Consider the following 22,854-nt stretch of genomic DNA (forward strand, 5'->3'; position numbering starts at 1 on the left):
GAAAGTTATCGCCCTTCCCGTGGAATCTGAAGCAAAATGGAGCAGAAGGAATCGACAGAAAGAAAGCCGAAGACAAGCAAGAGTCGCAGGGAAACTGCCGTAAGTGGACACGATTATTCAGATCTGCATTATTATATAACTGACTGTATTTGTTTTGTATCATGTGAAATGCATCAGTATATATTTAAAAGCATTCTTGTTAAGCTATGCATTGATTTTGAAAGTGAAAATTGCATCTGATCATGGTTGGACATCAACTAACACAGTGACACATTTAGACAAGATCGACTGATATAGTTGATTATACACTCTGCACACTGTACTCTGACAGAAGTGCTCTGACCACTACTAGCATACCTTGCACTTATCTATCAGAATCAGAGAATGTCACCAGCTTCAAGACCCAGCTAGTGCAAGTGACCACACAGCAGTGAGCGCATCTGTTCTATCACTGTGTGCAGACCTCCTAATCTGCTGCGAGCTGCCAGACCCTGGGATGCTGATATGCATATTTGACCGATGAATTCAGAAGATCCATTGAACAGTATTGGACAGTATCTTGATTAAGTGTAGCCACAGTCTTAGTCTATCACTGTGAGGGACTACATAATCAGAGTGGATTTGCTTTAGCTGGCACAATCATATTTCTTCCTTATGACTCCATGTTTGAGTGTCAGCCATAGATTCTGAAGATATGAGACTGCACGCGGTGAGAAAAAACATGCCAACATTAGATAAGGGAATGGAACATACTGCTCCAAGAGGTTGTCACAACCGAGTTGCTGGACTGCTTCAAGTCCAGACTGGCCACCTGCCTGTAACATAACATAGTAGATTTAACACCCCCACCCCCCACCCCACCACCAACCCCCAACAGTTTTGTTTAGTTACCCCCACCCTGCCTCTTCCAATGAGCCTTCCCCTCCTTTTAATTATTATTTTATTTTTTTTACCCCACTGGTAAGTTGTGTTGTATAAGGCTATGGCTGTGCCAGTCGGGGGGGGGGGGGAGGGGGGGGGGGTTCCCAGGGACTGCTACAGTGATGATGTCCTTCCATGAATAAGACATTATGTATCTTCCTAGGAAGTGACTCATTCAAGTGTCGATAACTGTACTTCCTTGTAGTTCTAAATCCAGCTCAACTTGCTGTCAATGCTTGTGACTATGTCAAACTTCCCAGAAGAAATCAGATCCTTCTGGACAAGAACTTGAAAAAAAAAAAGGCCCCTCTAGATTATGATACTGCCATTGTAATTTTGGTTCTTTCCACATATATATATATATATTTGTATGTATATATATATATATATATATATATATATATATATATATATATATATATATATATAAATATATATATATATGACATACATGCACATGCATAGTGACTCAGTTAAAGAATGTGGAAGTTCATTGGGTCTTAATTAAGAAGATTCACAGGGGTGCATCATGCTTTTCTTGTTTGTTGATGGCAGGTCCAAGGCACCAATGATAACAGCATAGTCAGCAAGTGTTCCATGTCTGCTGCTGGCTACTTCAGTGATGACTTTCTGAGACACTTTGTGGCCAAAACCACACGACGAGCACCTCTCATTAACAGGTTGGTTCCGTTTTATATGTTGCAGGTGTTTTGTATTTGTTTTGCTGCATTTTCAAAATATTAATCAGGGGCATAACCCTGGCATCGCTCATCCAGAGTTAGCAGGGAGTTACTGATGAAAGTAGACTGTACATCTATTTAATCAAATGATACTGTACTGCAGCTTAGTGGTGTATCTGTAGTGTTAGGTTTTTTTGGGTTTTTTGTGTGTTTTTTTTTACAGGACATGATGACAGATGAGTCATGAAAAATGATCAGATGCTCTAAAGGCAATACATAAATTTTTAGTGTCTGTTATATTTTCTCATTTCACTGGTGTACTTGGGTGTTTTGAAATTGAGCAAAGTTAAAGTAATAATTTTTCTTTTCATAATGCACATGAACACTTGCACACACACACACACACACACACACACACACACACACACACACACATACATACACATACATAAGCTTGGGAGAAAAAAAGAAAAAAAAGGGCATGCAAGTGGGATTGAACCCATGCATGTTCAGTTCCAAAGCAAGCAGATTAATCTCCACTGCTGCGGCGCATCTGACGTCATTTTACTGAATTTAATACTTCAGGCAATGTTGATGTTTTCTTCTTTGTGCAATAAAAAGATGTGATTGTATTGGATGTAATAGCGCCCTTTAAATCGTGTTTTCTGTGTGTTTTATTATATCTTGATTATTCTTTTATTTCGATGGTAAAGGAGACGTTGCCATCGTTTCACATCACATCACAACACATGGTAGATCTTTTGATCTGCACGAACTGGTTGACAACGGGCTGCCGAAGAAACGACCGCTCCACTTTTTCTTTCATGTTCATTCCAGTTAATTCAGTGTCCACTTTAGTGTAGTTAGTTTCACTGTATAGTGTATGTGTTCTGTCGAGAATTTGTATTTCTTTCCTTTTAATTGTGAACAAGAAAAACGAGGTCATGTCTTCTCACCAAGCACAACCTATCTTCCAGCAAGTCAGTGGGAAGCGGTTTTTAGAATTTTCGGATTTCGGAATGCACCTTAACGAAATAAAACTGTTAATGATACGGAAATGCACACAGACATACACACACACACACACACACACACACACACACACACACACAGACAACCGAACACCAGGTTAAAACATAGACTCACTTTGTTTCACACAAGTGAGTTAAAAAATATCAAACTGCCCGTTTGATGTGATACATATATAATCACATTTTATTTTACAGAGGGTACTTTCTGAGAGCAGTGTGCATCGATCAAGTGCTAAGACAATTTCTCACGAAACACCATGGATGTAAGAAGCAGGTAAGGCAATTTTCCTATGTATTTTATAACTGATATATTCATATATAATTTTTACTGAAAATGCAGACATATGACAATGTGTGCACATATCTGTTTATCTATCTATCTATCTATCTATCTATCTATCTGTCTGTCTCTGTCAGTCATTACCAAAAATAATTAAGTTGAACATAAACTTGTGCTTAAATTCAGTATACTTCCATGCATGGAGACCAAGCATTCACGCATGTGCACACACATAGCTTTCAGATGTTATGCTTATAATGTTTTACGATAAATATTGAGATGCTGAATATTGTCTTTTGAGCTTGTCACTCATTTTCAATTTAAAAATGAAACTCATGGTAAAGTTTTGGTTGTCGTCTGAGTTGTAAAAATTCAATTTTAGAATGAAATATTCAAATTACTTTTTTTTTTTTTGTTTGTTTGCTTACGACATTGTGTAGCATTAGCGGAACTGATTCCAGCACAAGCACACAAGCAAAATCAAATTTTAGATTTTGTTTTTTTCAGAACTGCAGTGTGTTGCCAGCAGTATAAATTATTTGGTCTGTTAAATTGTATTGTATCACTCTTTTGTCAGAACAAATTTCTCTGTGTGAAATTCGGGCTGCTTTCCGTAGGGACAGCGTTTCTACATTACAGTGCCACCTTTTTTTTTTTTCTGCTTGCAAGAGTGTGTGTTTTTCTGTCAAAGTGGATTTTTCTGCAGAATTTGGCCAGGAACAACTCTCTTGCTGCTGTGGGATCTTATAAGTATGCTGAATGCAAGCTACAAATGGGACCTCAGTTTATTGTCTCATCCAAATGACTAACGTCCAGACCACCTCTCAAGGTCTAGCGGAGGGGGAGAAAATACTGACAAGTGTGGGACTGATGTGAAAACTTCAACTTGCATTTGGACACACACACACACACACACACACACACACAAGCATTTAACTCTCGAACTTACACACATTTTACACACACTAACACCACACATGCGGATACAGTGAGCATTAACATAAACGCTTGGATTTTTTTTTTCTCCCCAGATTGTATCTCTCGGAGCTGGGTTTGACTCAGCATACTTTAGACTGAAAGCAGAAGGTCTGCTTTTGGATACTTCCTTTTATGAGGTATGAGAAATCCGTCTTTTCACTGTCAGTGTCTGTACAGAACCACTCATTGTGTGTGTGAGAGATGAGTAGGTGTGGTGGTAGGGGAGTGAGAACAGGATTGGAGCCGGGGGGAGAGAGGAAGGAGGAGAGAGAGGAAGAAAAAGCGACTGAATTAGAATAATTGGTTAATGAAATTTAAGTATTTCACATAGGCGCATGCTTGTACACAATTGTTAATACAAATTGTTATTAAACGCCTTAATATTGTTGTTTCAGTGAATTTCAGTATAATATATGTTTGTCAATACAATTGTAAGTTACCTGTGCATCCAAAGGATTGTCACTCACACCACACAGTCTTTCAGCCCACAATCCGACTCGTACATAAGTTGAATATTAATTATTACGATGCGTTTAAATTTTTTATTTTTGCATTATTGTTTTTGCCAGAGATAACATAGCAAAAAGATTTCTTTACTGCATTTGGACTTAATGTTTTATGCAATAATATACTCAGTGAATGCAAGTATTGAAGGTTTTTCGATTTATGTACATTGCCATTTTCACAGCTTGGTGTGTTTTCTGACAGATTGATTTCCCGGAGGTAACAAAGAGAAAATATGCCATCATACAAAGCAACAGCACATTGTCTGGTCTCCTCAACTTCGATGGAAATGAAAAGACACCCGTGCCTCCAATAGGTTTGTCTTTGCTTTCTACTTCAGTTTATGCATGTATGTGTTCGTTAGTGTGTGATCTTTGTGTGGGCTTGTGCAAATATATGTGCATGAATGTTAGTTCTGGCTTCACATGCAGTCTCTTTACAAACATGGCTACAACTTACAAACTGGCAAAGTGTGATATGGAAAGTATCCAGTTTATGTAAAATCTGACTTAGACATGACTGCTAAAAGAGAAAAAAAACACGTCTAGTGGGATACACAGGCATTTATTATGTGTGGAAAGAAAGATCTGAAAACTATGTTTAATTACACATACTTAACCGTGACCCAACTAGTGCAGACTCCGGCAGGGGTCTGACATTCCTGTCCTGTGCAAACTACTATCCGCCTGTGCGGAGAAAATGAGAGAACTACGTCCGATAACCAACTATGGTAAGTGTAATGAGTTGACTGTTCAAAATTCTACATGGCTGTGATCTACCATTCTGTGGCGGTGTTAAATTGATAAGCCAAGTGTTGATCCCCGCGTTTAAAATTCATCAGAAGCATTATGTGACTGAGATCATCATGGCAATCAGCACAAAGAGTTGGAACATTGTATGGTCTCTGCAGTCACAGGGTGTTCTTGGGTACTGAACATTGGAGGAGGGTGTCAAGTCAACAAGGCAGAAGTGGCAGAATGGCACCTGTCTGCCATAACAGTGTCTGTGAGGGTCTGGTTTCAAATCCCAGTCCCACCCTTTCTCTCAGTCACTTTCTCACTCACTCACTCACTCATTCCCTCGACCGCTGGGGTCATTGGGGGGACATGAGGAAGATGTCATAGCTGGCCACGCCGTTCTGTTGGCAGCTGTCGTGAGGAGATCTGGCATCGTCATTTTGGTCCATTCCTTGACGTTGTCGGACCAGCTCTTTCTCTGCCGCCCCCGTCTGCGCCCTCCCTCTACAGTCCCTTGCAGGATGGTTTTGGAGAGGGTGTTATGTCGTATGACGTGACCAAACCATGCCATCTTCCATCGTTTGACAGTCGCCAGATGGAAAAGATGATAAACTGTGGTCCCATGTGCAGCGCACACTTAGCACACCAAAAACGAATTCCTGTTAACTCTCTCCATACGAACGGCGAAAGAGACGACGTTAACAGCGTTTCACCCCAGTTACCATCATCAAAATATTGCAAGTGGAAGGCTCTTATACTGAAGAGGTGAATGTTTACAAAGAATACCACAATTCTGATGACGAAAGCTAAAGGTTGTGTCATTCAGACACCCACTGGACATCTGAAGGGTCTGTGTAGAGGAGAAGAGAGGACTGGCCGTACTGAGTGAGTTAACAGAAGTCTTGTCATCTGGCAAAATTGTTTAGAAGAAATCCATTCTGACACATACATGTGTATATGCATGCACTCAAAGCCTGAGTTAGCATGTTGGGTTATACTGCTGGTCAGGCATCTGCTACTAGTCAGGGTGGCAAAGGGGAGGTAACCTACTTCCAGGAGGTTATCAGCCATAGCTACTTTCATTATCCCCGCATAGGCGGGTATTAGTTTGCACAGGACAGGAATGTCAGACCCCTGCCGGAGTCTGCACTAGTGGGTCACGGTACGTATGTTAGATAAATATAATTTTAGGAAGAAAATTTCCTTTTACTGACGTCATCTCACCCCCACTTACACCAGTACTGTCAGTTTCATGATGTGTGTGTGTGTGTGTTTGTGTGTGTGTGTGTGTATTTTCCCCCATGTTTATGTATGTATGCATACTTTTTGTGTCTGTTAGGCATTTGGATGTATCCAGACAATTGCAACATAGGGTTATTGTTTTTATAAAAATTAATGAGGGTACAGAGTGAGTGTTTCCATTGTTTAACACGTTGTGATTTTTATCCATTGTTTTATTAATGCTGTGAGTTTTGTTCCCTCTTTGTGTAATGTTGTGACTGTTTCCTGTTTTCCGCTGCTAGTCAGGCATCTGCTTGGCAGATGTGGTGTAGCGTATATGGATTTGTCCGAGCGCAGTGACGCCTCCTTGAGCTACTGAAACTGAAACTCCTGTGTTGACTGTCCTCAGAACTGTCCACATCGGATTACTGCCTGCTGGGAGTGGATCTGACTCAGCTCAACACCTTGGAGGCCGCCTTGCGTCTCTGCGGGGCGGACTTTGACTCCCCAACCCTGCTGCTGTCTGAATGTGTCATGACGTACATGACCAGACGTTGGTATGTTGTTCGGTGCTTTTCATCATCGTTTGGATCACAGTGATGTTTGTGCTGAATGTGTCATGACGTACATGACCAGACGTTGGTATGTTGTTCGGTGCTTTTCATCGTTGTTTGGATCACAGTGATGTTTGTGCTGTTATTCAGTGCTTTTCATCGTCGTTTGGATCACAGTGATGTTTGTGCTGAATGTGTCATGACGTACATGACCAGACGTTGGTATGTTGTTCGGTGCTTTTCATCGTTGTTTGGATCACAGTGATGTTTGTGCTGAATGTGTCATGACGTACATGACCAGACGGTGTGTTGTTCGGTGCTTTTCATCGTCGTTTGGATCACAGTGATGTTTGTGCTGAATGTGTCATGACGTACATGACCAGACATTGGTGTGTTATTCGGTGCTTTTCATCGTTGTTTGGATCACAGTGATGTTTGTGCTGAATGTGTCATGACGTACATGACCAGACGGTGTGTTGTTCGGTGCTTTTCATCGTTGTTTGGATCACAGTGATGTTTGTGCCGAATGTGTCATGACGTACATGACCAGACGTTGGTATGTTGTTCGGTGCTTTTCATCGTCGTTTGGATCACAGTGATGTTTGTGCTGAATGTGTCATGACGTACATGACCAGACGTTGGTATGTTGTTCGGTGCTTTTCATCGTTGTTTGGATCACAGTGATGTTTGTGCTGAATGTGTCATGACGTACATGACCAGACGTTGGTATGTTGTTCGGTGCTTTTCATCGTCGTTTGGATCACAGTGATGTTTGTGCTGAATGTGTCATGACGTACATGACCAGACGTTGGTATGTTATTTGGTGCTTTTCATCATCGTTTGGATCACAGTGATGTTTGTGCTGAATGTGTCATGACGTACATGACCAGACGTTGGTATGTTGTTCGGTGCTTTTCATCGTCGTTTGGATCACAGTGATGTTTGTGCTGAATGTGTCATGACGTACATGACCAGACGTTGGTATGTTGTTCGGTGCTTTTCATCGTCGTTTGGATCACAGTGATGTTTGTGCTGAATGTGTCATGACGTACATGACCAGACGTTGGTGTGTTCTTCGGTGCTTTTCATCGTCGTTTGGATCACAGTGATGTTTGTGCTGAATGTGTCATGACGTACATGACCAGACGTTGGTGTGTTGTTCGGTGCTTTTCATCGTCGTTTGGATCACAGTGATGTTTGTGCTGAATGTGTCATGACGTACATGACCAGACGTTGGTATGTTGTTCGGTGCTTTTCATCGTCGTTTGGATCACAGTGATGTTTGTGTGTCAGATTATTAAGAGTTGTGCTGTATTTTGAGGTGTTCTGAATGTTTTTGTACAATAGTATTGTGAATGTTTTTGTTTTTTCATACCTGTTTTTCGTTGTTTTTTTCTCACGTTTTTTGTTTGTTTGTTTGTTTGTTTGACTTTAGTTTTGTGTTGTTTTTATTTTTGTTGTTGTTGTTGTCGAAAGGATTTGAGTTTGCAGTAAGGATTTATAGAAAGAGAATATTGTTTAATGTTTATTGTTGTCTTTGTTCAGTAACTGAATTATTTTGTAATGTATTTAAACAAAAGTGATAGATTAAGAATAGATTTGATCCCAGTAATGAAGATGGTTACTTGACTTTGCCAGAAAATGGATTAGGGCATTGGCTTACAGGAAAAGAAGATAAGCTTTGGTGACCATGTTCACTTTTTATACCTTTATACCTATTTGTGCAGATAAATTGCTAACACTCACTTAAGGCAGCGATGTCGATGTTGTACCTGGCTAGTTCACTCGCAATGAGTGCTGTGCGTCTCTGTGGTCTGTCCGAGTCGCCTCTGTCCAGAAGCGTACGCACGTTCCATGTGGCAATGGTCAATGGGGTGCTCCTTGTTTTCTTCTTTCTTTCTTTTGTGTGTCGACCGCTTGAGTAGGGTCCCCGTCAGCTGCAGTATGCTGACTAGGGTGGTGTGGAGCAGGCAATGTTTAGGGCACCTTTTCTAGCCCCTTCCTCATGCCATGGAGGTGAGCAGTGCTGTCCTGAAGAGGGCTGCTCAGTCGCTAACATATATAATTGCCAAATACAGAAGACGTGGCATATCTGGTATGCTGTTTGAGCTTTGGCTGCTTGTAAAGTTGAAGAAGTTCAGGAGCTTTGTTTTAAAGATTTTTGGTGAGATTTGTTTTCGTACTGTGCGCAATGAAAATTAAAAGTATGATCTTTCAAACATAGAACTTTTGCTGTGCAGAATCTGAAAGAGGAGGCAGCACTTTATAGGTATAACAATGGAAATGATTCAGTCTCCGCTACAGGTTCCAGTGATTTGAAATCATTTATTGTTGTGGAATTATATCTTTTTTGTTGTTGTTTTTTCCAGCTCGTCTGCCTTGGTAAAATGGGCTGGAGAAACATTTCAGGATGCATTCTTCATTATGTTTGAACAGGTATGAAGTTTTGATAATTTTTTTCCTTGTCCCCAATCCCCTGATCTTTTGTTTCATTGCTGATTTTCTTTGTGGTCCTTTCTCGGGGTGTTTTCTTTTATCTGTTTAATTACACATACTTAACCGTGACCCAACTAGTGCAGACTCCGGCAGGGGTCTGACATTCCTGTCCTGTGCAAACTACTATCCGCCTATGCGGAGAAAACAAAACTACGGCCGATAACCTCCCGGAAGTAGGTAACCTCCCCTTTGTCCCGCTGGCTAGCGCCCTCTTTTTCCGGCAGCCATTATGACTCCTGTTCCTGTGCTCTCCATACGGCTAAGTTTTTTTTTGTATTTTCTGTCTGTCTGTCGATTCTCTGGCGTGGCTTTTATGAAATCTGTCCTCGATGTACTGTCTTTCTTCTTCTCCCTTTGTTATCAGCCTCATCATTTTTGACTCACTTGTGTAAACAAAGTGAGTCTATGTTTTAACCCGGTGTTCGGTTGTCTGTGTGTGTGTGTGTGTGTCCGTGTGTCTGTGGGTCTGTGTGTCCGTGGTAAACTTTAACATTGACATTTTCTCTGCAAATACTTTGTCAGTTGACACCGAATTTGGCATAAAAATAGGAAAAATTCAGTTCTTTCCAGTCATCTTGATTAAAACAATATTGCCCCTCTGGGATGGGCACAAAAAAAAAAAAAAAAAATGAAGCCTAATTATATGCAAACTGTATTTACTGTTATATTTATATTTTTTTATTCTCTAAACTTGGCACTTTGATCTGATATTCTGACCCAACAACAAGAGCAGTCATTATTATCATTTTTTGTTCAAACAGGAACTTCTTTTGCTAAGCAAGGAAGTTTTATTTATTTTGCAAACGTTTTGGTGCAGATAGTAAATTACTCTGTAATTAATGCTAGGGGACTTAATTTGCTTTAAACTGATCTTTCTCATCTTAAACATTACACTTTGAAATTGTACTCAATACATAAAAAGCTTGGATTTTTTCAAGTGTATCACAAGTGAGTCTTGAAGGCCTTGCCTCTCTTGTTATTTTTACTTTCAAATTTGCATTACATGTATACATAATTAAGTTATGAATTTTTTTTTAGTAGAACAAAGAAAAGGTGATCAATGCTGAGAATAGATTCCTACTTGTATGCATAAACAAGTGCATTTACAGATACACATGAAGCACATATGCATGTGAATTGCGTGTGCGCATGCAAGCACGCATATGTGCGAGAACTAACAGTAACACTAATGTGTAAACAGACTCACTTTGTCATTCATGCACACATCATTCTCTATGTCTGTGATGCTAATCACCGTGCTAAGACAGGTAGTATTACAGCTGTGTTGATTTTTGTTGCAGATCAATCCAGATGATGCATTTGGAATATTCATGTGAGTTACTTTGTTTTATTTATTAAATTTTTTTATATGATATTTGCTTTGGAGACTTTATGAATTTGTTTATTTTTTAAGATAGACTCATGAAATCATACTTTTGATATATATATATATATAAGACAGATAGCTATATGAAATATAATTTCAGGAGTTATGAGTCTTAGAGGACATATTTGGGCCATTTTAGCTGACAAAGCTCATCAAGAGCCAAACTTACACAAGTTTGTGTAAAGCATGGATGCATACACACACAAGAACATTTTGTAAGATTTCTTGTCATGTTACACATTTTACATTATGGTTGATTATAACCATTGACAGAGTTCGGGTACTTCTGGCATGCTATGTTTCATCATGTTTAACTTTTGTCAGTGGCTGGAATAGTTACAGTAAGGTCATGAAACTGAAAGCAAGAGGAGGAATGGTGGTGACTGTTGCTTGACATTGAATGATTTCATTTGTTGTTTGTTTTTTCTTCTTCTTCTTCTTCTTCTTCTGCGTTCACTCGTATGCACACGAGTGGGCTTTTACGTGTATGACCGTTTTTACCCCGCCATGTAGGCAGCCATACTCCGTTTTCGGGGGTGTGCATGCTGGGTATGTTCTTGTTTCCATAACCCACTGAACGCTGACATGGATTACAGGATCTTTAACGTGCGTATTTGATGTTCTGCTTGCATATACACACGAAGGGGGTTCAGGCACTAGCAGGTCTGCACATATGTTGACCTGGGAGATCGTAAAAATCTCCACCCTTCACCCACCAGGCGCCGTCACCGTGATTCGAACCCGGGACCCTCAGATTGACAGTCCAACGCTTTAACCACTCGACTATTGCGCCCGTCTGTTTGTTTTTTTCATATTTGCAGGCAGAACCATTTCCACACGATCGGGTCCCCACTGAAGTGCATTACTTCATTTCCAACTGTTGAGAGCCAGATCAAAAGGTTTCTGGATCTTGTGAGTGATGTCATGCAGATGAAGGAATTGTTTGTGTGTTGTATGTATTAAACGCTTTTTAACAGAAATACTGGGAAAGAGAAGCGCAAGGATGTTCTGATTAACTGTATACTTTTTTTTTTTTTTTTTTGTATATTGAAATAGTATTTTTAATTACACATACTTAACCGTGACCCAACTAGTGCAGACTCCGGCAGGGGTCTGACATTCCTGTCCTGTGCAAACTACTATCCGCCTATGCGGAGCAGACGAAACTACGGCCGATAACCTCCCGGAAGTAGGTAACCTCCCCTTTGTCCCGCTGGTTATCGCCCTCTTTTTCCGGCAGCCATCATGACTCCTGTACCTGTGCTCTTCATACGGCTAAGTTTTAAAAGTATTGTCATTGTAATCTTTACCAGAATGAGACCAAGGTAGGTGATTTATCTAAAAATATATAAAGCATTCAGTTTTTTGCTTCATATTGGTTGTTTGATTTTTTTTACATTAGCTGTAATTCAAATTGAATTATTGTGTGCTCATTGCAACATTTTAATGGCATTTTTATAAAACTGTATTTTTGTTACTTTTTTTTTTTTTTTTTTTTTTTTTTTAACTGAGTCTAGTTATTACAATTGCAGAAGTGAATTTTACAGTAGAATAGCTGTTATCTTTTTTGTTTCTGACAAAACCGCACTCAGACCATTTGTCGCTGTTATCGCCCTCACAGGGTTGGCAGAAGTGCAAGTGCCATGACCTGAACGAGATCTATCGCCACTGTTTGTCTGCGGAGGAGAGGGCGAGGATAGAAACTCTGGATCCCTTTGATGAGTACGAAGAGTTCAACTTGAAGTGCGCCCACTACTTCCTGCTGGTCGCCTCCACGTCGTCCAGCATCGCTGATTTTATCTTCACCCAGCCACCCACAGGTACGAGTGTTGAAATAGAAAATTGGAATGTTTTTTTGGGTTTTTTTCATTTGGGTCTCTTATTTGGTGAGAGAGAGAGAGAGAATGTGTGTGTGTGTGTGTGTGTGTTTGTGTGTGTGTGTGTGTTCTTTCAAAATAGTTATTAGTTCTTTGTTGAATTATACTTGCTATAGATCACAAATAAAGCCCAGTAGTTTGTGATGTGTGTGTAATGTGTGTCACAAATAGAGTCCAATAGTTTGTAATGAGTGCCATTGTATCATTGTTATTTATACATTGATTTTCATTTATATTTTGTTCATCACTTGTGTGTTTACAGGAGGTCCTTTCTATCGTTTGTTGTTCATGCTTGTGGATTTATTCACTGGCCTCTGTCCAGTTTGTTTCCGGTATTGCAGTTGTAATGCTAACTGACACAGCACTGGAGTTTTAAAAACTGAGTCACTTAGCATTGCATTACACTTGGGATGTGAAACATTTTGCGTTTGTATGATGATATCTCTGACATTATATTTCCCTTTTCATTCGATGTACAGAGGTGTGACATGATGATATCTTTTGACATTATTTTTCCTTTTACTTCGGTCTACAGAGATGTGACATGAAGATGTCTGTGCCATTTTTTTTCCCCTTTCCATTTGGTGTACAGAGATGTGACATGACGATATCTCTAACATTATTTACCCTTTTCATTCGATGTGTACAGATATGACATGACAATATCTCTTAACACCATTTTCCTTTTTCGTTCGGTGTGCAGAGAGCATGTCGCATCAGCCAAGCGCTGTGCCAGAAATGGTGTCGCAGAAAGGTTTACCAGCTGACAGGGGCGTCGTGAAGCGCTTCAGTCACTCCAGTGCCTTGGTGGGTGGGCGCTACGTCCTGACAGCTGGAGGGTTTGGGGAGGTGGATGGTCGACACCAGAGGGTGCAAGAGGTGTCTTTGACTGACACAACCACCATGGAGACCTGCCTGATTAGGTGTCGCAGTGAAGACATCCAGTGTAAGTTCTATGTCATGTTGTTTGGTTTTTGGATTGGGAATGTCAATTTTCTGATTAATTACACATACTTAACCGTGACCCAACTAGTGCAGACTCCGGCAGGGGTCTGACATTCCTGTCCTGTGCAAACTACTATCCGCCTATGCGGAGAAAACGAAAGTACTATGGCCAATAACCTCCCGGAAGTAGGTAACCTCCCCTTTGTCCCCCTGGCTAGCGCCCTTTTTTTCCGGCAGCCATCATGACTCCTGTTCCTGTGCTCTTCATACGGCTAATTTTTTCCTATTTTCTGCCTGTCTGTCGATTCTCTGGCGTTCTTGTTTTTTGTCAAATTATGTCTCCAACCAGGTCACATAATTATGCTCTCCTATTAATCTGTTGTTTTTTTTTGTCTGCATGCACAAACATATGGTGAACATATGATACTTTTAAAATATGATTTTAAAAATAAACCCAACCCAATAAACTAACAACATAAACGTCTCTTGTGCTTTCCATTCTGATTAGAATTACATGCTGTATGAATTTCTGTGTGTCTGCGTACCTGTACACTCCTTCAGATCCGCAGTTAAGCGTCTGCTGTGTGTTCCTAGGCCCAGGTGTTGATTAACGGTCATTATGTTCCCATTCATTATATCCAGTCTTTATCTTTTGGAATGCCCTGCCTGAGACCATCACTTTACTTTTTTTTTTTGGCACTTACAACACATTGACTTAAAGATAGCACGATTCCCCAATCAAGCTACATAATTATGTGACCTGGTTGGAGACATAATTTGACAACAAACAAGAACGCCAGAGAATCGACAGACAGGCAGAAAATACGAAAAAACTTAGCCGTATGAAGAGCACAGGAACAGGAGTCATGATGGCTGCCGGAAAAAGAGGGCGCTAGCCAGCGGGACAAAGGGGAGGTTACCTACTCCCGGGAGGTTATCGGCCGTAGTTTCATTTTCTCCGCATAGGCGAATAGTAGTTTGCACAGGATAGGAATGTCAGACCCCTGCCAGAGTCTGCACTAGTTGGGCCACGGTAAGTATGTTTTTAAACGTAATTTTAGATAGAAAATTTCCTTTGTAGACTATTTTTGCATGTGTGTTGGTGTTCTTGTGTCGCCTTGTTCATTTGTTTGCTCATTGGTTAATAGTGTTTTGTGGCTTTTTTTTCCTTCTTTATTTGTACTTCAAACATATCAGTGTTAGTGTTATTGTAACTGCAATATAAATAGATTTTGATATACATTCACATATTCATATACAGGAATTTCTCACACTTAATTTTTCATTATCTCATTTGCTTCCCACCTCAAATGTTTTGTTGTCACATTTGTTTAATTTTTGATATTCATTTAATTGCATTAATTTCCCATCCCAAATGTTGTATCATCAAATTTGTCTAATTTTTGATACTCGTTTTTGTACATTAATTTCCCCGCGTTATTTGTTTTGTCATCACATTCGTTTGATTTTAGAATTTAAAATTTCTGTTTTGTTTGCTTTACCTGTTTTTTTGATATTTATCTGTTTTCACTCCTGGCCAGATTCCCGGATGTACCACTCCTCTGTGGTGCTGTCTGACGGAAGAGTACTCCTGCTGGGGGGTCGCCAGTCTCCCTTCTTCCTCTGCTCCCAGCTGCTGCTGCTGGACCTGGTCATGTCCTCAGGCACCGACACACAGCCGCCTGCATCGTCATATTCCAGCATACCGCCGCGTCTTCCTCAAGAGACGGTGCAAGATGTGAACACACCTGATGTTTTGATAACAAACACAGAGTTGAGTGACAGCAACAGGACTGCGGAAAGGACCTGTACTGAGCATGTCTGTGTTAGGAACGGTGGTGACTCCGGCTGCGCAGCCTGCGTGAAAAGCTCTGTCTGTGATACCCCCTCCCTCCCTCCACCACAGCCCTGTGACGTCTCTCCCACCAGGACGCTGGGTCTGGATGCGGATTGCACAAGACCCGATGTCTGTGAGAGTGGTGTGCGCTCCATTCTGGTGACAGAGAGGGAGGAGAGGACTGAGTTTGAGGGTGGTCATTTGCTGACCTCCATCCTCAAGCAGTCGGGTGATATTCCGTGCGCAAGGTGGAGACATGCTTCTGCTTTGGTGACTGTTGAAGGTGAGCAGTGGCTGGACTTTGGTTTCAGTGGTGTGGGTCTTGTCAGTATGTGTTGAAAAGGATGAGGATATGTATCGTTCTTTCCTTGGTTTTTAAGCAAACGTGATTATTGATGTGGAATATGTATCAAATGTCTCTGCTTGCATGTGTACACATACATAGATTTAGGTACATGGTTTTTCATCTGTGAGTGCAGATAATGTCGAAAAAAGAAAAAAAGAAAAGAAAAAAACCAAAACAAACATGATTCAGTAATGTAAAAACTAGTGTGTGTGTGTACACATGTGCATAATGTATGTAACTGTGTGTAATGTATCCATAGGTTGTTGATGTTGATAAATCATAAGTACACATAACATTACACACTCATGTAATATTTGTAACTGTGTGTAATGTCTACATAGGTAGTTGATGTTAGGAAAACGGAAGTACACTACACTCAGGTAATGATTAAAACACGTAACAACTGCAACAAGCGTGTTCTTATTGCACAGGTCATGACTGGGTGTTCCTTCATGGAGGCCGTACTCAGAAGGCAGAGGTGCTGTCTGATACATTCATGTTGGATGTGTACAGTGGCGTGTGGACAAAGGTAGGGAGGTGTTTATTTTTTACAACAGTTACCTCTTGGCATACATATGATGCAGTCAACAAAATAATATTCCTGTCTTCCAGCGTACTCTCCTCAGGTTCAAATGTCGCTCAGGTTTTACATCAGAAGGCAGATGTAGGATTAGCAAAATTTGGAGCGTTGATAATACATCCTCGGTGAAGATTATATTTGACAATGAGCTGTTAACATTTTTATGACATTTTTCATTTTCTTCGTTGTGTTTCTGGACCATTTTGTTTGTCCATCATCTAACATCTTGATGGCATGATGAACTCATTGATTTTTTTTTTTTTTTTTGTGAGATGTTGAAGTTTTCTAACTAGTAGTAATGAATTCGTGTTGTGTTGCACACTGAAGTGTGCCCCTGTTGGGTGCTAAAAAGTTTGATTCACACTTTTATCTGGAAATTAAATAAAATATTGAACTTAAAAGTATCTTGTGAATGGTAGTCAGTCATGTGTGTGTGTGTGTAGGTCACTGCGTCTGCTTGTGTCAGCGGGAGCATACGTATGATTCAGATTCAGATTCAGATTATTTATTCATTAATAGGCCTAGGCCCCTTATGAAGGGGTAAGTGACAATATAAGTAATAACAAACAAAATGAAAATATATAACCAACCATAATAAGTACACATATTACATAAACACTGCAATGAGGTACAGCATCTTAAGATGTCACGATATCCCGAAATTTAAATGCCTGGTGTAAAAACAGTGCCAGATTCCATATATCAGCATGTCTCGTGGATGACAATAATAAACTCAGTTTGAATAAACATGGCTGTCGATAGTACTTAGGTGGTATATATTTTTTTCTAATTCTACAAAGAGCTGGACAACGAAAAACAAAATGTACCTCGTCTTCTTTGTCTTCTTTACATAGTGGGCAAATTAAATCATTGTCAGTAAAATCTCTGTATCTATAGTAATGTGTAGCTAAGTCTGACACGCCTAACCTAAATCTTGTTGTTACATACTTCAAATACATGTCCATGTTACATACCAAGTACTGTTTAACATCATGCGTATGTCCAAAAGTTCTATAGAAACTAAATCTTTCACTGTTTTGAATATGGTAATTCCAGTCCTGCCACCTACAATCAATCAAGCGTTGCCGGAAAAGTCTTACAAACTGATTTATACTACCAACACCCTTGATTCAACCATACATCACCAAATCCATATCTAAATAAACAAATACGTACATCTGTGACCCAGTTTCTCTTTCCCCTAATATCTAACTCATACAACATTTTGTAAGCTCTATAAGGTATTCTATAAGAGCATATGTATGAGTGAGTGAGTGAGCTTGTGAATGAGTGTGCACGTACAGTTAACTCAAGCCCATGATCACTGGCCTGAACGGGACAGGTGGAGAGCACGGGTGATCACCCTGGCAGTCTCCACTCGCACACAATGGTGAGCTGGGACGAGCGGGGCGTGCAGCAGGTGGTGGTGGTGGGGGGAGTGGATGGGGACCAGAACCCCCAGGACTCCATCTACCTCCTGAACCTCTCCTCTCTCGTGTGGAGGCGCCTCCCTGTCTCCGGAGCATTCCTGGCCCGGTGAGTTCCTTCGGGATACCTTTGTGTGTGATGTCTTTGAACATATCTCTGTGGGTTTGGAGGAAGTTCATTTTTTATGGAAATTCATTCACTGCTTAAAAAAAAAGGAGGAATTTTGTCTACTTGTGAACCAGACCATAATTTCCTTTGGGGTTGGGGGGAAAGCTGCTTAGTATTGAAAACAAATAAGTGAAAAATGATTTTTATTTTTTTTTTTTTTAAATTTGTGAATATAATTTTTTTTATCAGATTATGTTACAGATTTTTTAATTACACATACTTAACCGTGACCCAACTAGTGCAGACTCTGGCAGGGGTCTGACATTCCTGCCTGTGCAAACTACTATCCGCCTATGCGGAGAAAACAAAACTACGGCCGATAACCTCCCGGAAGTAGGTAACCTCCCCTTTGCCCCGCTGGCTAGCGCCCTCTTTTTCCAACAGCCATCATGACTCCTGTACCTGTGCTCTCCATACGACTAAGTTTTTTTTCGTATTTTCTGTCTGTCTGTCGATTCTCTGGCGTTTGTTTTTTGTCAAATTTTACAGATTTTTTTATTTGCTCAGTGAATATAAATGATCAGACGATGGATGCGCTTTATTTTACAGATATTCTCACTCTTGTCACGTGGTTGGAGACAAACTGGTTTGTGTTGGGGGAGTCAATCTGTGTCGGCAAACTCCAGGCATCGGCATTGTCAACCTCTCCACCGGGCAGGCACAGGAGTTCTCCTTCCCTGTGAGTTGATTTGGTTTGCTTTTAGTCAGGTGTTAGCTATTGCGTTGGTTTAACTCACTCAGTACGGCCAGTCCTCTCTTCTCCTCTACACAGACCCCTCGGATGTCCAGTGGGTGTCTGAATGACCCAATCTTTAGCTTCCGTCGTCAGAATTGTGGTATTCTTTGTCAACATTCACCTCTTCAGTATAAGAGCCTTCCGCTTGCAATATTTTGATGATGGTAATTGGGCTGAAACGCTGTTAACGTCGTCTCTTTCGCCGTTCGTATGGAGAGAGTTAATGCATTGGTCACACTATTACTCTTTTAATTGGTAAGTTATTGTGTTGCATTTATTTTTGACTGTATTGATGTGGGTTTTTTTTTCTGTCCTCATCTGTTCTTCGATTAGCTGTGTCAGGGTTCCAGACTGCATTGAGAATCATGCTTGTTGGTGAATCTCTTGTGAGTGAGAAATGTTCATGGGATTTGAGTAGAACTTCCTTTTTTTTTTTTTTTTCAAAGTCTTTCAGTCTGTTGGATAGCTCATACTGCCATCAACAGGCTACCACTGTCACTCAGCCCGGCATTGAGCCGAGCACTTAGCAGTGTCTCAATACGCTACAGCAAAAAAAAAAAAAAAAAAAAAAAAAAGATTGAAGAGCAACCTTTTGGTTTGGCCCACGTCACAAACGTGTATATGCATGTGCGCATTCCACACACACACACTAACACACACCTACGCACACACCTACAACCCTCTCCCACTCACTCTCCCCCTCACACCTCCAACACACACCTCAAGATTAGAATTTCACATGCTTATCACACTGTTCCCATCCTGTGTGGTGCAGAGTGTGACCAGGACTCAGCTGCTGATGTATCATCGCCATGACAGCGTGCTGCTGCCAGACGGGAGGATTGTGGTGCTGGGGGGTGGGGGCAACTGCTTCTCCTTCGGCACCCACCTCAACCACACCCCTGTGGTCGTGGACATCGCCAGGTGTCTGGAGGCTGTGCCTTGATGAGGAGAGATCAACGATGTCTGCGTGTTCGGGGAGGTGTCTTCCTGATTGTGTCGTTTGATTGCTGTATTGACGGTATCGTTTTGACTGCTGCATTGATCATGCTGTTTGACTGCTGTATTGATAGCTTGGCTTATTTTTGATTGATTGATTGGCTTGTTCGCTGGCTGGCTGAGGGGTTGTTTTTTTTTTTCATGTAATGTAATACAGGCTGAGACAGGTTGAGTTTGTGATTGATTTTATTTCTGAAAGTCAGGATAGGATATTTGTGCGAGTCGGATATGACATTTGCCTGTGTGAATCTCTGTGTTTGTGTGTGTGCGTGTGTGTGTGTGTGTGTGTGTGTGCGCGCGTGTGTGTGAGAATGCAAATGTGAATGTTCTATTCATTACAGGCCATAGCCCCTCATGAAGGGGTGTACATTAACATACAAGCACATAACAGCCATACCAAAATGTTGTACATATATATCAACAGTCACATCAAACGAAATTGATGTTTAAATCACATCATCAAGGCAATACAATATCTCTAAATTTAAATGCAGTGTACAAGAAAAAAGACAAGCTCCAAACATTGCTCTCTCTTATGGACGATACCAACAAACAAAATTTAAAGGCACATCGATTTCAGTAATATTTTAAAGGAATGAACTTTTGTCTGATATTGTCCAGAAAAAAAACCAAACATTTTCCAGACCATTGAAAGCCTGTGAACATTTCCAAACCGTGGCTAGGCTTTTTTTGTGAATGTGTGAATTTTATCACAGTGGGTTGACTTTTAGTCGTTAAGGTTAAAACTGCAATGGAGAAACAGCAGTGATTGAATGCCAAATGGACGGGCGCAATAGCCGAGTGGTTAAAGCGTTGGACTGTCAATCTGAGGGTCGCGGGTTCAAATCACGGTGACGGCGCCTGGTGGGTAAAGGGTGGAGAATTTTCCGATCTCCCAGGTCAGCATATGTGCAGACCTGCTAGTGCCTGAACCCCCTTCGTGTGTATATGCAAGCAGAAGATCAAATACGCACGTTAAAGATCCTGTAATCCATGTCAGCGTTCGGTGGGTTATGGAAACAAGAACATACCCAGCATGCACACCCCCGAAAACGGAGCATGGCTGCCTACATGGTGGGGTAAAAAACGGTCATACACGTAAAAGCCCACATGTGTGCATACGAGTGAACGCAGAAGAAAAAGAAGAATGCAAAATGGAGAGCTGGGGGTCTGATTGCTTCTATGGAATGAGTGTTGTGGCTTTTTACATGCAGGCATTTGTCCAAAAATTGTTTCCCTTTGCATTTTCCTTCCCCTTGAAATGAATGTTATCACTGATTTAACATTGAAAATTTGCCCTGATATTTTGGGTGAAATGTTATTGAAGGTTCGAGAAACACTTCTGCGTTGTAGAATAAAATGCTTTCAACTTTGAACCTTGTAAAATTATAAAAGATATTTCCCAGTTTTATGATATGAAATAGTTGCACAATGAGGACTGTAGAATGTGAGAAAAGTAACAGACTGCACAAAATGTGTTTTTTTCTCATATCTTCTGACAAGTTTTCATAGTTCTTAAACACATTGTGCATTTTTCTTCTTCTTCTTATCCAGTGGTATTCTTTACTCCTCTGGTGCATTGTGAATGATGAAACTAGTAAGTTTTTTGCAGATGTCCTGGATTTGCATAAACACTATAACGTGTGAAATTGGCCTCTTTTTGAAGACATTAAGTGACACTTTATATTTAACAGAGCTTTGTTAATTTCTTTACCATTGATTTACTTTGTTGTTTGTTTTACTGTGTACGTTCAAGCAGCAAGCATTTTTGTTGTTATTTACTCAGGATTGTTTTTTTTTTGTTTTTTTTTTAACCTTTGTTTCCACTAGTGGAAATTGAAATTCATTATGCTGTTTTACTCATTGTGTGGTGGTTGGATTTTTTAGGTTTAATAATTGATTCCTTGTCAGCTTGCACGACAGTGGAGAGAGAAAGAGAGGAGGAGAGTTTGATAAGATTTTCAATAGGGAAATAAGCATTTCTTTTTATTTCATACTTGATATCTTTTTGAAATGGCCAAAGGAATGGTTAAGCGCTTATAGTTTTTAGAGGCGTTTGATTGGCTGAGAGCGGGTGGGCCCGGCCCGTCTTTTCACTGTTAGCCGCGCGAAATTTGGCCAAGCAGAGCAAACCAATAGGCCTAGTTTGCATCAGTTTGACATGGTAAGTATATGTAACACCAAACATGGAGTATAATACAAACTCCTCCTATTGTTTCACTGGATGACTTTGAGCTATGCGATCTTTCAAGTTTATTTTTCATGTCTTTAAGTTATGCATCAGTATGTGATAACTGTTGGGTAATAGATGCTCATTTGCAAATCCCTTAGTATTTCATTTTGGTTTATGTTGTTGTTATTGTTTTAGGTGTTTAGTTAATCTGCGTTCATTTCTCAAAAGTGTTAATGAATATTTGTAAAATCTAAACTATTGGTAGATATCAGTTGTATTTTGCATGGTTGACTTCTTGACTGTGTGATCTTAATTGAAAATCAGTTTTCTAAATTAATAATTAAAAAAAAAAAAAAATTGGAAGGCCTTTGTTTATGTAATGCTGAACCATCTTTTTTCATGACGAACAAGTGCTTATCTATAAGTGGTGCATGTTGCTAAATACTGATTGAGGACAAAGATTGATTGTTGGTTAAATAATCTTACACAGTGACAGTGTATTAGTTTTTGTATTAATAAACTTCAGTCTCACAGTTGTATATGTTCTATTGATACATATTATATATTGCAATCATTTCAGTATAAGTAGGCTTGTGTTTGTGTGTGTGTGTGTGTGTGACACAATGGGTCAATCCATAACAATGCCTTTTCCAAACATGCTAATTTTTTACACAAATTGTACAATGGATCAATGTTGTTAGTCTGTTGTTAGGCTGTAATAATACATCATTAGACATTCAAAGGCAAACGTCTTAGATATTCTATAAATTGTAAGCAATATGCTTAATGTGCATGCTTCAAAATATTCTGTTTAACTGTTGCTTAATTTGCAGATACAAGCCACTTTTTTTTTCAATTTGAAACAAAGAGCAGATGTTTCAAGTCAAAAGTAGTCATGATATATTTCTCTCAACAGAATTTCAGAAAGAAAGAAAAAATCCAGAAATGTATCCTCATGCCACAACTGTCTTTCTGA

The 22,854-nt window shown here is 40.1% G+C and overlaps 1 protein-coding gene across 1 annotated transcript; it reads left to right on the plus strand.

Moving 5' to 3' along the window:
• Positions 1 to 18: 18 nt before the first annotated feature.
• LOC143296526 (tRNA wybutosine-synthesizing protein 4-like) lies at positions 19 to 22,427 on the plus strand. The gene is made up of 16 exons (XM_076608531.1): positions 19 to 99; positions 1,477 to 1,601; positions 2,828 to 2,906; positions 3,944 to 4,027; positions 4,599 to 4,710; positions 6,762 to 6,909; positions 9,276 to 9,342; positions 10,704 to 10,735; positions 11,611 to 11,701; positions 12,411 to 12,609; positions 13,370 to 13,612; positions 15,153 to 15,731; positions 16,226 to 16,323; positions 17,717 to 17,910; positions 18,520 to 18,649; positions 19,482 to 22,427. Exons 1-16 carry the CDS (start codon positions 37 to 39, stop codon positions 19,650 to 19,652), a joined length of 2,415 nt encoding a protein of 804 aa, XP_076464646.1. The 5' UTR covers positions 19 to 36; the 3' UTR covers positions 19,653 to 22,427.
• Positions 22,428 to 22,854: the final 427 nt, after the last annotated feature.

The sequence above is a fragment of the Babylonia areolata genome, chromosome 2 (genome assembly GCF_041734735.1).
Source record: "Babylonia areolata isolate BAREFJ2019XMU chromosome 2, ASM4173473v1, whole genome shotgun sequence".
Taxonomy (NCBI): domain Eukaryota; kingdom Metazoa; phylum Mollusca; class Gastropoda; order Neogastropoda; family Buccinidae; genus Babylonia; species Babylonia areolata.